Source organism: Terrapene carolina, unplaced genomic scaffold, assembly GCF_002925995.2.
Source record: "Terrapene carolina triunguis isolate 2854851 unplaced genomic scaffold, T_m_triunguis-2.0 Scaffold69, whole genome shotgun sequence".
In the NCBI taxonomy this organism is placed as follows: Eukaryota; Metazoa; Chordata; order Testudines; family Emydidae; genus Terrapene; species Terrapene triunguis.
The window spans coordinates 32,826,500-32,842,570 of record NW_020664420.1 but is presented as its reverse complement, the minus strand read 5'-3'; the positions used below and the strand labels follow the sequence as shown (position 1 = coordinate 32,842,570).

The 16,071-nt window shown below is 43.3% G+C and overlaps 1 protein-coding gene across 4 annotated transcripts in view; it reads right to left on the bottom strand.

Annotated features, from left to right (window-relative positions):
• RNF180 (ring finger protein 180) overlaps window positions 1–16,071 on the bottom strand; it is a 122,301-nt gene that overhangs the window by 93,991 nt on the left and 12,239 nt on the right. For 3 of the 4 annotated variants that reach the window (XM_024194757.2, XM_024194758.2, XM_024194759.2), the window contains one exon: window positions 8,878–9,843. In XM_024194757.2, coding sequence (XP_024050525.1) covers window positions 8,878–9,843 — 966 coding nt within the window. Of the gene's footprint in view, window positions 1–8,877; window positions 9,844–15,701; window positions 15,793–16,071 lie in introns of all 4 variants that reach the window. The other variant, XM_024194760.2, reaches the window with a different exon arrangement.

Below are 16,071 nucleotides of genomic sequence, written 5' to 3'. Positions count from 1 at the left end.
GAGAGAATCTGCAATATCATGAGATCCCGAGATTGCTTAAAATCATGCATGTCTGAGTGGGATGGTGGCATCACCGCATCATCAGGTGAGGAGAAAGAGAGATTAGTGGCAGGGGCTGATAAAAAGCTACATCTATCCACTGACCCCCAAAAGACTCCTTTTGAGGAGATGACCAATGGGAGAGATCTGGATGGGAGAGATCTGTTGCCTCTGATGCTCTTTATGAGTGTAGCTAGGAGCTCAGGAGAACTGTTCCCTACAGATAGCCCATGCAACCCAGAGTGACCAGTGGGGAGGTTCATATGGGAAGGGAGGGGGCACCCATGAATGCTCAGACCAGGAGGAGCAAGGGGTGGTCTGTGCCTTGAGGATTCCTTTATGGAGAAGGTGTTGGGAGAGGCTGCTCTGGATTGGTAATTGAGTGAATCCTGAACAGAAATCTGGCAGTCAGAGGAGCTCTCTCATCATAGTCCAGCGGAGAGATAGGGCAGATGATCATGAATTTGGGACAGGGAGTCTACCCATTTGAGTGGGCACCAGAAAGCATGTCTGTGTCAGGGAATGGTTCAATACCAGCAAGAAACGAGAGTCCGATACCAAGAGTCTTTCAATACCCATCAGTAGAGGTGATTCTGCTTCATCCAAAATGACCAAATTTTTAGATTGTCATCCTGAGTCCCAGTCCAGCATCTTAATCACAAAACCATCTTGCCAAGGTTTTCATTTTAAAAGCTGTCATAATTTCTTATCTATCTGTTTAATCTGAGTTTAAATTAACATTAGTAGCATAATGAAAACTAACCTTTTAAAATTGATCAACATGTATCTTTGTAAGACAGACACTTTTTAGCTTCAATATATTATTGAAGAGATACAAAAACACATATCAGTTGTCAAGTTATAAATTAAAGCCAAGAGCCCAACACTTTTCCTTGACCTGAGTTTCAATGACCCTTTCCAATGAGATGTTGTAAATTCTAAACAAACCACATATTCTTACTGTAACTAAACAATTGTAAAACCAAATAAAATCAAATTTAAAGAAAGGCAAAAAGACAGTTCCCTGGATGAGCCCTTTTAGACATTTTATCATAAGCTTCAGGCCAGGGCACACTTTCGGTATAAGTACATATATAACAAGATCCTTAATAAAGACATCTTATAATAGAAATGCTGGCAGATTCTTGGCTATAGTAACAGTAAGAAGCACCACTGTTATTCTTAAAACGTAGGGTTGTTAGAAATAAACACGGTAACTGTTGTACTCTTATTACCTTTCTAACAATATACAGTACTGTACCAAACCTGTTTCCTGAACTATACTGTATGCTGTTCTTTGATGGAAGTTAACAGTTTTCCATCATTTTGTAGTTAGAGGAAGTTTGGTGCCCCCTGCTGTTAAAAAACACAATTTAGCCATTACATCTCATTCTATGCAGTCCTCATTCTATGCAGTCCTCTACAGAACTCTCTATACAGACTACTTATGATTTAAGGCTGATGATTTTTAACACAATTATAAACACTGTAACATGTACCTCATTCTAACACACAAAATGTATTGATATAGTCTGGCTTACCACAATAGCTGGCAGTGGTACCTACAAGCTGTATGCACATTACGTACCACTCAGGTTTGGCCCTGCAGTCCCTCTGTCATAGGACCAAAACTGAGTGAGTGGCATTGGAACCCCTGTATTCAGGGTGGGGTAGGGGGGTCAGCACCGTTCAGGTCTGGCCCTGCAGCCACAGGGTTAAACCTGAGCGGGCACACTGGGCAGTAGGGCAGCCAGCACTGCTGCTTCTCACAACAGCTGTGGGGCTGGCTCCTGCACCAGGGCTCTCTCCTGGAGGCCTACCCAGCCTTGCCCCACTTTCAGCAACCCGTGTCCCCCTCCGGAATGAGGAGTGACACTGCACCTGGGCAGGATGGACTGGAAGGTGGGGGCTGAGTGTGGCGCAGATCAGACAGGCGAGGTGCTGGGGCCAGCGGCTGCAGTGGGGATGGCTCCACAGGGACTGACACAGTGTACCACAGGAAAAATTCACTTGCCTTCAATGGGCTAAACCCAGAGAATAAACCTCTGCATTTACAGATGAATTTGTCCAAAGTCTGAAAATATATCCTCTCTCTCTCTCTCAAGCTGATAGTGGGAGGAAAAGGTTTAATTAAAAATAAATAAAAATGAAATACACAATACACTTGTATAGAGAAGGATTAGGATAAATTCACCTCACATCAGGAAAAAGTCCTACACAGAGACTCCCACAAAGAGCACTGCAGTGAGATGTTCCTGATCTAACCTCTTTCAATCAACCCCCTATAAGCTTATGCACTTTCATTTTTGTGAATTTTTATCATCTGATTGCTAAGTATGTGGTGACAAGCAAGCTGAAAATCATGGCACTGAGACACCACAGAACAATTCATTGTTCAAAACACAAGTCCACTTGTGGCACTACCCACATCCTCTGGTCCTAAGTAGGATGGTACAAAGTGGGGTGACATGGTAGGGTCAGTGAAGGAAGCCTAGGAAGAAGGGTCGGGTTCGCAGATTAACTGGAGAAGTGGGGGGGCTTGGAAAGAGGTCTGGTGGTAAGGAGGGAGGATTTTCTTCTTTTGTGACACGTTGGTCTAGGTCATGTATTTCTGTAAGTGTGGTTTGCACTTCTGAGTCCATACTCTTATGGGAAGGTAATATCACAGGGGCAGGGGTGTGATGACTGCACACCTTGCCATGTGTGCTTAGAGAGCCTGAAAAGCACATTTTATAAATGATCATTTAAATATTCCATACATAAGACTAGCCTTAATGCAACTTAAGGTTGAGAAATCAAGCACTCTGAAGTCAGAAAATACAGAACTAAGATTGAAATCTAATTTTTAGTTTTCCCACTCAGCAGATATACCTTAAAATCTCTCTATGTTATTATAGCCAGAGCTGTGCAGATAACGGATACTTTTGGTTTGGTGGCTATTCCAAAAATCTAAAATATTTCATTTGGGGTTGAATGAAACATAGTTTACAATTTGAAATGAAACATTTCTTTTTATCTGTTATTTTAATGAGTTACTTTAATGAAATCAAAGTCAATTTAGAAAAGTCAAGTCATTTCAAATTAAAATGTTTCATTTGGAAAATGTCAAAATTTTGTTTTTGTTTCAGCCAAAAAATATCATCCATTCTAATTATAAATGAATGAAAAAATAGACTGATGGATAGGTAATAGCTTCTCCAACTAAAGAACCAGATTTGCATTCCTTTTTTAGCCCAATCTTGTCCCCTTCTAAAATCTCTAAAAAAATAGCAATTTCCATTTTAAGTTTTGATTGTTTAACCTGTGGCAGTAGAAGATTCTTGCCCAAATGTGAGGGTGTTCAAGTGAGGCATTTTTAAGATAAGAGATTTCAGTGGAATAACAGTATCTACAGACAAGCTACTGAAAAGAAATATCCTCAGCGATGTTAGTGATCAGATTTCAATAATAATTCCCACTCTTTTTGAAACAAAATAATTCCATCACTCTTCTTTCATATTCACATCAAAGATATGAAGACCCAGCTGGTAAACTCTATTATTATAGGTTAAAAACTAAAACTAGGCATCACTTTCTCAAAACTGTTATGTTAAAACACAGAAGTGAATATTGCTTGTATCTGTCGAGAAAACTAGAGTACTCAGGTTGAAATCCTGGCTCCACTGAAGTCAACTGGAGTTTTGCCATTGACTTCAATGGGGCCAGAATTTCATCCTGAGTATCTAGAGTATTCATTTTAAATGGCCTTTCCTTCTAAACTCACATAAAAGGTGCTTCAGCTTAAACAAGAAAATTAGCCTTATAGTACATATAAAACTAAACAATTTGTTTTCTGGTGTTATTCTTGTATCTCTGTGTAGCTCCTGCGCTATTCCTGGAGCTCCAGTGTTATCCGCATTAGCACAGCTTGCAGCCTCAGCAGACTTTGATGTTAATCATATAGAAAGACCACAGGCTCGGTTCAGTGGCGAATACTCGGACAAGTTTATTGTCAACAAAGCACGGTATCAGTACCACGGTTCACTGGTTATAAGCACACTAATGCATATAGTGTGACAAGGTATCAGCTCATTCAACGTAATGTCCCCTAACCAATACAAAGATGCCTCTTCTTCCACTCTCCTTTTATACATTGATACAAACAAGTTACATATTACATTCCATATTAGTTACCATCCTTGTACCATGTATCTCATAGTTTGACCAAAACATCCTCATCCATTATCCTGACATCCCAGCCTTATCTTTACGAGAGGTCTGTGTATTCTTGCGACATCCTCTCAGAAATATGTTTGCTTGGTCAGCTACTGTTACTACTCTAACTTCTCCAGCGCATCATCAAAGATCTACAACCTATCCTGAAAGATGATCCCTCACTCTCACAGATCTTGGGAGACAGACCTGTCCTCGCTTACAGACAACCCCCCAACCTGAAGCAAATACTCACCAGCAACCACACATCACTGAACAAAAACACTGACCCAGGAACCTATCCTTGCAACAAAGCCCGATGCCAACTCTGCCCACATATCTATTCAAGTGACATCATCATAGGACCTAATCACATCAGCCATGCCATCAGGGGCTCGTTCACCTGCACATCTACCAATGTGATATATGCCATCATCTGCCAGCAATGCCCCTCTGCCATGTACATTGGCCAAACCGGACAGTCTCTACGCAAAAGAATTAATGGACACAAATCTGACATCAGGAATCATAACATTCAAAAACCAGTAGGAGAACACTTTAACCTGTCTGGTCACTCAATGACAGACCTGCGGGTGGCAATTTTGCAACAAAAAAGCTTCAAAAGCAGACTCCAACGAGAAACTGCTGAGCTTGAATTGATATGCAAATTAGATACAATCAATTTAGGCTTAAATAGAGACTGGGAATGGCTGAGCCATTACAAACACTGAATCTATCTCCCCATGTAAGTATTTTCACACTTCTTATCAAACTGTCTGTACTGGGCTATCTTGATTATCACTTCAAAAGTTTTTTTTCCTCTTACTTAATTGGCTTCTCAGAGTTGGCAAGACAACTCCCACCTTTTCATGCTCTCTGTATGTGTATATATATCTCCTCAATATATGTTCCATTCTATGCATCCGAAGAAGTGGGCTGTAGCCCACGAAAGCTTATGCTCAAATAAATTTGTTAGTCTCTAAGGTGCCACAAGTACTCCTGTTCTTTTTGCGGATACAGACTAACACGGCTGCTACTCTGAAAACTACTCTAACTAGGCCTACTTTGGTTTACAGTCTACTTTCGTTCATACTTGTAGCCATGTCAGTGGCTCCAGCAAGGCCTACATCTGGTAACTAACAAATAATTTATTCAAGGACATTACAAAATTAGTTTTTTCCCAGATTATACTGAACATAACCTCCCAATTAATATTTATCCTGCTGCTTACTGAATCTGCTTCCATTTTTGTGGCTACTATCACACCATGAGATGCAGAGACACCGACTTTCTGGTGTCCCCAGGGATGCTCGATCCCTGCTCCGCCCCAGACCCCACCCCCACCTGCCTCTTCCCACCCCCGCTCTGCCCCACCCCTTCCTGCCCCTATTCTGCCCCCGCCCCGCCTCTTCCTGCCCTGTTCTATCCCCTCCCCCAAGCACACCCCACCCTTGCTCCGCCTCTTCCTGCCCCTGCTCCTCCCCCTTTCCCTCCAGCAGGGCCGGCTTAATGACCCGCGAGGCTCGATTCCAATACCCGGCGGCAGTCTGGGGCTTCAGCGGCACTTCGCGGCGGGGGTCCGCTCTGGGGCTTCTGCGGCACCGAAGGACCCCCAGCCGCCGAAATGCCGCCGAAGACCCCCGGAGCGGGGCCCCCTTAGGCGCGGGTGCGGGGCCCCCTTAGGCGCGGGGCCCGATTCCGGGGAATCGGGTGAATCGGCTTAAAGCCGGCCCTGCCCTCCAGCCCCTCCTGCACATTGCTGAATAGCTGATCACTGGTGGGCGGGAGGCACTGGGGAGGGGCTGATCGGCGGGGCTGCCAGTGAGTGCTGAGCACCCACTATTTTTTTCCTATGGGTGCTCCAGCCCCAGAGTTGACACCTATGATGAGAGATGTGATAACCTAGGTTTCAGTCAGGCTTCCATAATACAGATAATCCTTTAAAAATAAAAACTGGTGTTTTCATTGTATTACACTGTAAAATGTTAAAATATTAAGATTAAATTTAAAATACTAAATCAAGTTTTGGCTATAATTGAGAACCAATGCCATGCAAAAAATAAACATAACAACATATGACCAATACCTGCTCAGTTAAAGTAAACATGTTGTTTACACATATCACTAAATACTTTCTTCTGAATTTGTACATTCAATAAGTAGGTTTATCCTGTGTAACAACATCCTCTGATGCATCAAATATATAAATAGAGAGGAATTGGGGAGGTGAGGGTTAAAAAAGGAAAGATAATTTTGTAAATGTATTTCTCGTTCTTCAAGCCCTCAAAGTGGGGTGGGGGGACATTGCAGAGAGAAACTTAACAGACATTACTTTTAAAAAGTGTGGTGGCTGTGTAGGTCTTATGTGGTTTTGCACTCTGAAACCTGTGAAATTCCACACATAAAATGTCCTTGTAGCTGCCATTTTGGACTCCTTCCACAATAGCAATTAAGGCTGAGATTTTCAAAGCTACCTCAGGGATTTGGATACCTAACCTACATTTAAATTAATAGAAAATGGGCAATCAAATCCCCTCAGTTAGCTTTTAAAATCCCACTCAAAGTTTTAAAAGCTTTTTTTTTTCCTTCTTCATTTCAGAGAGTTATTTTAAAGCCGAAACAAAAATTTTAAAATGTCACATAATGGCAATGAGAATTCTCTCCTTGAAAGAAATATAAAATTGCAGCTGCAATATGATAGATTTCATGGGACAGTGCAAAATCTTGTGATTTGTCCCAAGGCCAATCAGAGATACAAGTTGGAACACTGTATTTAACTTAGAAACACAGCAGCTGCACCTGCATAGTCATTTATCCAGACTGATTTTTTCCACTGTACCAATTCTGAAATCAATTCATTGATTTTAATATGAGTTTTTGTGGTATTCTAGTGGTTCCATTTACAGTGTATTGTAATGGGTCTAAATGACTCATGGACCTAATCCAATCGGAATGAAATTATGCCTATACAATAGTATATATATTAAGGGTGAAATACACTTTGTGCAGAGGATTAATGCAAGGCCTATATACCATGTAAGTCCTCACGAGTAGGGCCTGAGTGGTGCTTTGGCCTTGTGCTGGCCCTCTGGCAAACAGGTGAATTTCACTCCAGAGTATAGTATTGTCTTAAAAGAAAATCAACACAAAAAAATCTGAAACTACTAAAATTAATATTACATTTTGATATCTACTACTAAAAGAGTACAGCCTATTCAAATAGTTTGTTTTGAGTGTAAAATTATGGTGTATGTATAGTGTACCAAGGTTAAGCACTATGAAGTTTAAACCAATAAATTATTAACTCCTGAAATATTGGGTTTACAGTGGCTTTACATTCCATAGCTGAAATATAGTAGCATGGTGTCACTACCTAGCATTGTTAAAATTACATATCCCCATAAAAACAGCAGTGATTTCTTGAGTAGATACTATATCTCTGACCTGAATAATACCTATTTTTACCTCTTACCAGGCATGTGCTATTTTACTGCTGGAAGTTTTAGAATCCTTCCTGAAATTTATACTGAGGACATTCTATTAATATTTATATCACACAGTAGATTATAATTAATCTCATTCCTTCATTTCCTCTGACCTAGCAATAACTTTGTTGTTTGTTATAATACCTGTTCCTGGTCATTTTGTTAAACATCTCATGACCATCCCTGGTAAAACAAAAATAGTTTCACCTTTTAATTCTGTTCTTTCCTTTTATGGTTTCAGTAAATAGAAAACTATAATTACAGTCACACTGCTATTACATAATTAAAAAAAAAATTAATCAGAAAGATTTTAGTGTAGCTGGATACTTTATTCATCAGTGAGATATTTTCAATGGAAAAATAGTTAGAATGTAAAGATTATATATGAAAACAAACTTCTTGGGGCTAATTCTCTACTGACTTTCACATTGTGTAGTCTTTCACTCACACCTGTGCAAAGCAAATGTAAAATGTTATCAGATCTCAATGGTAGGATTTTACTCCCCATTTGCACATGGGTAAATATCACAAAAGCTGCAAGGGAGCAGAGAATCAGACCCCTTCAATTTTTAAAAATTCTTAAAGGCTGTTATCTCTTATATTGAAAATAATCTGTTACTATTGTTATACATAATCATTTTATGATAAGTAATAGTTAAATGTAAGTCTTCTGACACAGCTTTTACAAATTTTACCTGTTTGGTCATTACTTTTGTGAAAAGTGTGTCACGCTAACTTTGTAGTCAGGAAATCCTGAAAGTCAGTGCTTGCAATTTATAAGAACTGGGTTCAAGTTTGTTTTGGTCACATCAAGTAAGTTTTGTGGTATTAGAATACTACTGCAGATTTGTTTCTACATCATAAAACTACAAGAAATGTGACAGAAACTGACTAGACTAGCAATCTCCATTCATGAAAATGTGGTTCTGTAGTCAAAAAGCAGTATTGCTGCAGAAGAGAAAAAACTGAACTGGAAAAACCAAGTATGTAGGAAGGTTCCACAACTTTTGTTTTCATGATGCCTGGCTGTGGACAGTACTATTAATCTTTCACATGCACTAAAAGGCAACATTTAAAAAAAAAAAAACTCTCTTAAAGCTCCTCTCTTACTGACACACCAAATTGAACAAGCAAAGCTGTGGATCATTTTTCACACACTCACCTGCTTCTGAAGCCACCTTTCTCGCTTTCTTTGTTTTTTCCTCAAATTCTTCAACTTGTTTCTCTCTCTTTTGCTTAGCTTTTGATTGACAGCAACCAAGGAAAAATTGGCAGGCTGCAGAAGATCAACAGATGTGATGTGCTGCTGTCCAATGTCCTCTTCTACAGCACTCACAGATGAAGAGAGGTCCATCATGAAAGGCAGTTGGTCAGCAGTGGCATCCCCAGAACATTGATCAGAAGCTTCAAAACTGCAGTCACATTCTGTCTCTCTACAGGTTAATGTATTGCAGGAAGTAACTGAAAACTTTTTTGGTAGCTCATCAGTATCAGAATTATACAGGCCCTGAAAGGAATTATTATATCTACTGGACTCTAATTGCAAGCTACCTCTTGGGTAAATGGGTTGTGTTTCATTTTGCCTGTGGTAAATAGGCCCCTTACTGGAAACTCCATACAAACTAGGCAACAAGACATGTCTCTCTCTGATATTCAAATCCAAACTGTGTGTTTTTCTATGACAAGTTTTTACAGTGCATCTCTCATTCACAGGCCATGAAGCTGAAGGACTTTTTTTTTTATTAAACACTTTGAAGTGCAGTTTTTTATTGTTCATCTCAAAGCTGGTTGATCTCACCTCTAGGCAAAGTGCTTCTGTTAATCTTCCAGTACCATTTGTGGTTTTGGCATTGTATGAAAGCCCTTGATTTCTGGGTCCCAAAATTCCACCTGTCACGCTGTGCTGTATTTTGTTATTAGAACCAGATGGAACTTTGCAAAGTGACGTGTGTTTTACTGATGATCTTGCTAATCTAAATGAACAAGCTGGCTGATAATCAATCCGACTCTTGCAGAGATGTATATTTGCAAACAGGCCACAAGAACATTTTGTATTGCTGACAAAGTTAAAGCCTCCCAAACGGGCCCCACAGAATGGGCAGTTCAGTTTTCCAATCATCCACTCTGCCTATAGATGAGAGAAAAAACAATGAATTCATTGTAAATAAAAAAGAAAGTAACCACTAGATTATTTTTTCCTCCAACAAAGGGGTCCACTTTTTGTTTTGTGAGACAAAAAACAGACTGCACAGTAAAAACAAAACCAAACAGAAATCAAACTAGACCTTTGAAAACTGTCCTTTATAAATAGAGGGGGGGGGGACCAAAACCTCTAGAAAGACAACACATTTCAAAATATAGCTGCTTAAAAATATTCTTAAATATTCCTAGAAAATGTTGTGGATAGAGTGAGGATGGTACTGAATCACTAATAAAACATTAGACCAGGGGTCGGCAACGTTTGGCACGCGGCTCGCCAGAGTAAGCACCCTGGCGGGCCGGGCCAGTTTATTTACCTGTTGACGCGGCAGGTTCGGCCGATCGCGGCCCCCACTGACCGCGGTTCGCTCGCCCGCACCACTTCTCGCCGCCCCCATTGGCCCGGGACGGCGAACCGCGGCCAGTGGGGGCCGCGATCGGCCAAACCTGCCACATCAGCAGGTAAATAAACTGGCCCGGCCCGCCAGGGTGCTTACCCTGGCGAGCCGCGTGCCAAACGTTGCCGACCCCTGCATTAGACTCTTTAAAATGATTAAATCAGTCCACAAACTAATTGTGACTTAGCAGATGTAATTTCACACTTAAGTTTTCTGAGTGCTGATACACCTTTTGTGTACCAAACACAGAGGGAAGAGATTTCCCACAAAAAATGAATAAAGCTCCACTTATCATACAAATTCAAAAGAATTATTTTGTACTTTAAGTAACAATGTAAGGTACAAGCAAATACACTAAAAATGAAAAATCCATAGCAGAACTGGCATCAGTAAAGGTAAGCTGAACATTGTAGGTACTAAAACACATTCTCTAAGCAGTTAATTTTAAAATGGAGTTATTAAGTGAAATTATCAACAATATTTTTTCATTATTATGTCACTGCTTCTTTTTTAAGGGAAATACATACCAAAGCTCCAATACTGCAAACACTCATGCACATTCATTACTTATGAATGGAGTAGTTCAAATTAATATATTAATTTATTCAATGGAGCTATTTGTATGGGTAAAGTAACATACGTTTTAGTGTTTGCAGGATTAAGGCCCAATTGATTAGACAACATTATAGATGTAGGCTAGATATTTCTAACTCAGGAACCTAAAGTTATATTATAGGAGGAGCTGGTAGCACTGCCTATTATTAAGGCTGCCTGACACTTCCCATTATTCAGCTTGCGTCTGACAAAGTGGGCATTCACCCACGAAAGCTTATGCTCCAATACTTCTGTTAGTCTTAAAGGTGCCACAGGACCCTCTGTTGCTTTTTAAATTATTCAGCTTGTTACTTAGAACTCTAACAAACTTTGGACAAAAAGTTTCCATAACTAGTGTCTGCCTCAGGCTGAATTTTTTTGGGAAGTTTCCACCAAAACGGTATAGCCATATCAGGGAACGAGGTTAAGGAAAAATAAATTGTTTTGTAATGTTAAAAAATTTTCTGGAGACCTTTTCTTTAACAAGCTCTAGTGCCCCTATGCTTTAGAGTAGGGGGAGCAAAGAGATTAGGACTGAGAATTGGGGAGCGGGTGAAAGGAGAGACAGATTTTGATAAGGAGCTAGGTTGCAGAGGGACAACTGGAACTAGCTGGACAAAAAAAAACTAAGAAAAGAAGTCAGGGAGGGAGAAAACAACTGGAGTCCAGGAGGGAGAGGAGAGAGATTGGACGCGGAACCAGGAATGGAGGAAAGGCTGGAGACTGGGGGTAGACTGGAACTCAGATGGGACTCAAGGGAAGACTGGGACTGCCTGAGCAAAGAGACTGGAACAGTGTTGAGAAGCCTGAGGAATGGAGACTGAGACTGGTTAGGCAAAGGAGCATGGGATTGGGATCAGGGCTAAGAAAGAGAGGGGACTGGGACAGAAACAGTTTGGTGGTGACCAGGCAAGAGCGGTCAAGCTTAGGGAGCAGACAGAAGGTCTGTGTCCACTAGAGCACACTTCTCTGTAGAGTCTGGAAAGGAACCCAAGATGCCCGAGTTCACCATTTCTCTGCTGTCATCAAATATCTGTGAAACCCAGTGACAAAGTGTTTGACTCATCCCCTCTAGTGCCAGTCCATGCAGATGATGACAACCTACTGCTGATGTGAGTTATCAGTTAGCTGAAGTGACAGATGTCTGTGCAATAGATAAAACAGTTACCTATCTTTTGTAACTGTTGTTCTTCAAGAGGTGTTGCTCATGTACATTCCATTCTAGGTGTGTGCACGCACACATGCACAGTTGTCAGAGACTTTTGCCTTAGCGGTATCTGTAGGGTCAGCTGTGGTGCCCCCTTGAGTGCCACGCTCATGCGTCGGTATATTAGGTGCCACTGACTCTACACCCTCTCAGTTTCTTCTTGCCAGCAACTCCAACAGAGTAGGAGGAGGGCGGGTAATGGAATGGACATGAGCAACACATCTCAAAGAACAACCATTACAAAAGGTAGGTAACCATTTTTCCTTCGAGTGCTTGCTCATGTCAATTCCATTCTAGTGACTCACAAGCAGTATCCTTGGAGGTGGGCTAGGAGTTCACAGCTTAGTGGCTTGTAGTACTGCCCTACTGAAGCCAGCATCGTCGCGGGCCTGCTGGGTAAGTGCGTAATGGGACATGAATGTGTGGACGAATGACCAGGTAGCCACCCTACAGATGTCCTGGATAGGCACTTGAGCCAGAAAAGCTGCCGAAGAGGCCTGTGCCCTGGTCAAGTGGGTGGTTACAATCGCCGGGGGTGGCACCTTCACCTGATCGTAGCAGTAGTGAATGCTGGCGGTGATCCAAGAAGAAATTCTTTGAGTGGACACTGGGCGACCTTTCATCCTGTCGGCCACCACGGCGAACAATTGTGTCAACTTGCAGAATGGCTTGGTTCTTTCCATGTAGAAGACTAACATCCTCCTGACGTCTAAGGAATGCAGCTTACGCGCCTCCTCCTCCTCCTCTGACTTATGCAGCTTTGGAAAACAGACAGGTAAGAAAATGCCCTGGCTTGTATGAATCTGAGAGACCACCTTGGGCAGGAAAACCAGGTGTGGCCTCAGCTGGACCGTGTCTTTGTAAAAGACCATATAGGGCAGTTCCAAGGAGAACGCCCTAATCTCAGAGTCCCGGTGGGCAGATGTTATTGTAACCAAGAACACGACCTTCCAGAGGGACGGGGAGGGAGGTGAGACGGAGGGTCGGCTACGAACTGCAGGGTGTAACCCAACGGTCCGAGGTTAGCCGAGACCAGACCTATCGGAAGGGGCAGAGGTGGTCAAGGAAAGAGAGTGAGGATGGATCCAGTGAAGTGACTGGGGTGTAGTTCTGACCGCACCCTCAAAATGACTTCTTCTGGCCTCCCTGGTTTCTGGGAGGGTCAGGCTGAGCAGACGGGCGGGAAGTTGATGGGTGTCACCGCTTAGACCCCTTGCCTCGGTCCTTTCTCTTGTAGAAACCCAATCGGGGAGTTCTCCAGGACCTAGACTATGGGGGCAGAGGAGACGGAGGACGGAATGGCTTCCTGGCCTGTTGAGGAGTGTGAACGCCCAAGGAGCAGAGGGAGGCCCGGGAGTCTTTAAGGCCATGGAGCCTTGAGAACGTGAGCTCGGAGAAGAGCTCTGCCCCCTCAAACGGGAGGTCCTGAATAGCGGCCTGCATCTCCTGGGACAACCCGGAGGACTGCAACCAGGACCTGCGCCTCATGGCTACCATGGAGGCGACCACCCTGGCTGCTGAGCCAGTAGCATCCCAGGCCATTTAGAGGGCTCCCCTCGCCACTGCTGTGCCCTTGTCAACCAAAGCGGCGAACTCCTGAGCTCGATCTTGTGGGAGGGCCTCTTTGAACTTGTTAAAGGAGTCCCACAATTTAAAATTGTATCTGCCTAACAAGGCCTGGTGGTTAGACACCCTGAATTGTAGGCTGGCCGTTGAATAAATCTTTCTGAGAAATAAATCAAGTCTCTTGGCATCTTTGTTCTTTGGTGTGCCACTAACATAGCCCTGCCTGTCCCTTTCATTCACAGCAGACACAACCAGCGACGCCGCTGGAGGGTGCATGTAGAGGTATTCGAACCCTTTTGCAGGGATGTAATACTTCTTTTCCATCTTCTTAGAAGTCGGCAGAATGGAAGAGGGGGTTTTACACAGCAATTTGGCAATTTTAAGGACCCCTGGGTGGACGGGCAGTGCGACCCGGGCCGAGGTGGAGGAGAATATAACGCTAAAGAGGTGGTCGGACTCCTCCGCGACCTCCTCAATCTGTAGGTTCAAGTTAGCAGCCACCCTTTTAAGGAGGGCCCAGTGCCACTTGAAGTCATCGGGGGGACTACCTGTTTGGGAGTGACCCGCCACTGCTTCGTCCGGGTATGATGATGACGACTGCACCACCTGTGAAGGAGCAGGTTCCTCCTCCCTCTCCGAAGCAGCTGGGAGGGCTGGTGGGAACACGGGAGCGGCATTACTGGCACGCCCCACGGGTTCCAATAGGGCCACTGAGGGGGCCACAGTTCCTGCTGCCATATTGTCGCTGAGGGTGACGCACTGGTCTCACGAGTCGGTGGCGAATCACCTCTTCTTGGTGAAGAGCTGAACTCCCAGTCCGACTTGGACCACTGCCCTTCCAGCAACCAGGGCAGAGCCATCGAGGCCTGAGTATGCTGACTGAATCTGGTCTGCAACCAGTGAGGCGAGGGCCAGGAATGGCGCCTGCCCAATGAATGGTACCGGGGGAAAGGGACCAGTGCCGTGACAAGGAGCGGCCCCGCCCAGGCAGGGACCAACGTCTGGGAGACTGTCTGGGAGAAGGTGACCTGGGCCGCGGCAATCTCTGATAGGAAGCTCGCCAGTACCGGTGGTACAGGGACCGGCAGTACGGGGACCGGCGCAACCCCATGCCAGTGGTGCACTCCGCACTGATGCCGAAGTGCTCGGCGTGGGGTCCGAGTGGGAGTGCTCTGATGCAGGATGAAGTGCAACCTCCAGGAGGAGGGCCCTCAAGCAGATATTCCACTCCTTTTGGGTTATAGGTCGAAAGTTTTTACGGATTCAACACTTGTCCTTTCTATGGGATTTCCCTGAACACTTCAAGCAGCTGTCGTGGGGGGCACTGATAGGCATCAGCCTGTTGCATGACGAGCATGGTTTGAAGCTGGGAGAGTGGGGCATGCCCTGCTCCGGGGCGAAGTCCCAGTCGGGACTCTAACTACCAACTAACCTAACACTTAACTTAATGGCTAACTAAGTACCTACAAACTATATACAAAGAAGATAACAAAGGCTGTAAAGAACCGCAAATGCTCTTGCGATCTACAAGACAAGGAGCTCCAACCAACCATCACAGGCGGTAAGAAGGAACTGAGAGGACGTAGAGTTGGCAGTGCAGCACTCAAGGGGGTGCCACAGCCAACCCTACTGATACCGCTAAGGCAAAAGTCTCTGACAACTGTGCACATGGGCGCGCACACACCTAGAATGGAATTGACATGAGCAAGCACTCGAAGAAGAACTAAAGGTTCCAACCCTGTTGATTAATCTTGTGCGTTTCAGTGTGATGCCACATGATGGAATTACTGTTTTTTCAGTCTACTTTTTTTAAAACCTAGGAAATTACACACACAAAAACTGTTAAAAGATCATCATTAGGGTTACAAAGTCAAGCACTCAAAATTAGGAAATGACTGTGCAACCTTAATTTGTTCCCCTTATGCACATATATTATGATACAATCTTTAATTACATGATCACATACTATTTTTTTTCATAAGACCCATGTCTCATTCAGTGCACAGACTGGACGGTACTCACCTAATGAGCAGCTATTTAATATTTTGTTTCCTCCTCATTGTTCAATGTGTGGCCTCACGCCTTATTTACTGAACACTATCCAAACCCTGCTCTGAAGACAGAATTATTAATTTCCTCATAGGCTTCCTTATGCTATGCAATACTATGGTATCAGAATGCTTCATAAACTTTAATGAATTTAACGAACAAGATCCTGTTTCTATATATTAGTATATATACAAATAAATAAATACAATAACAAATACTATATGTCAATGCCACCTTAATGCAATGGCTCTCCAGACTACTGTACCTTCCCAGACTACTGTACCCCTTTCAGGAGTCTGATTTGTCTTGCGTACCCCCAAGTTTCACCTCACTTAAAAACTAC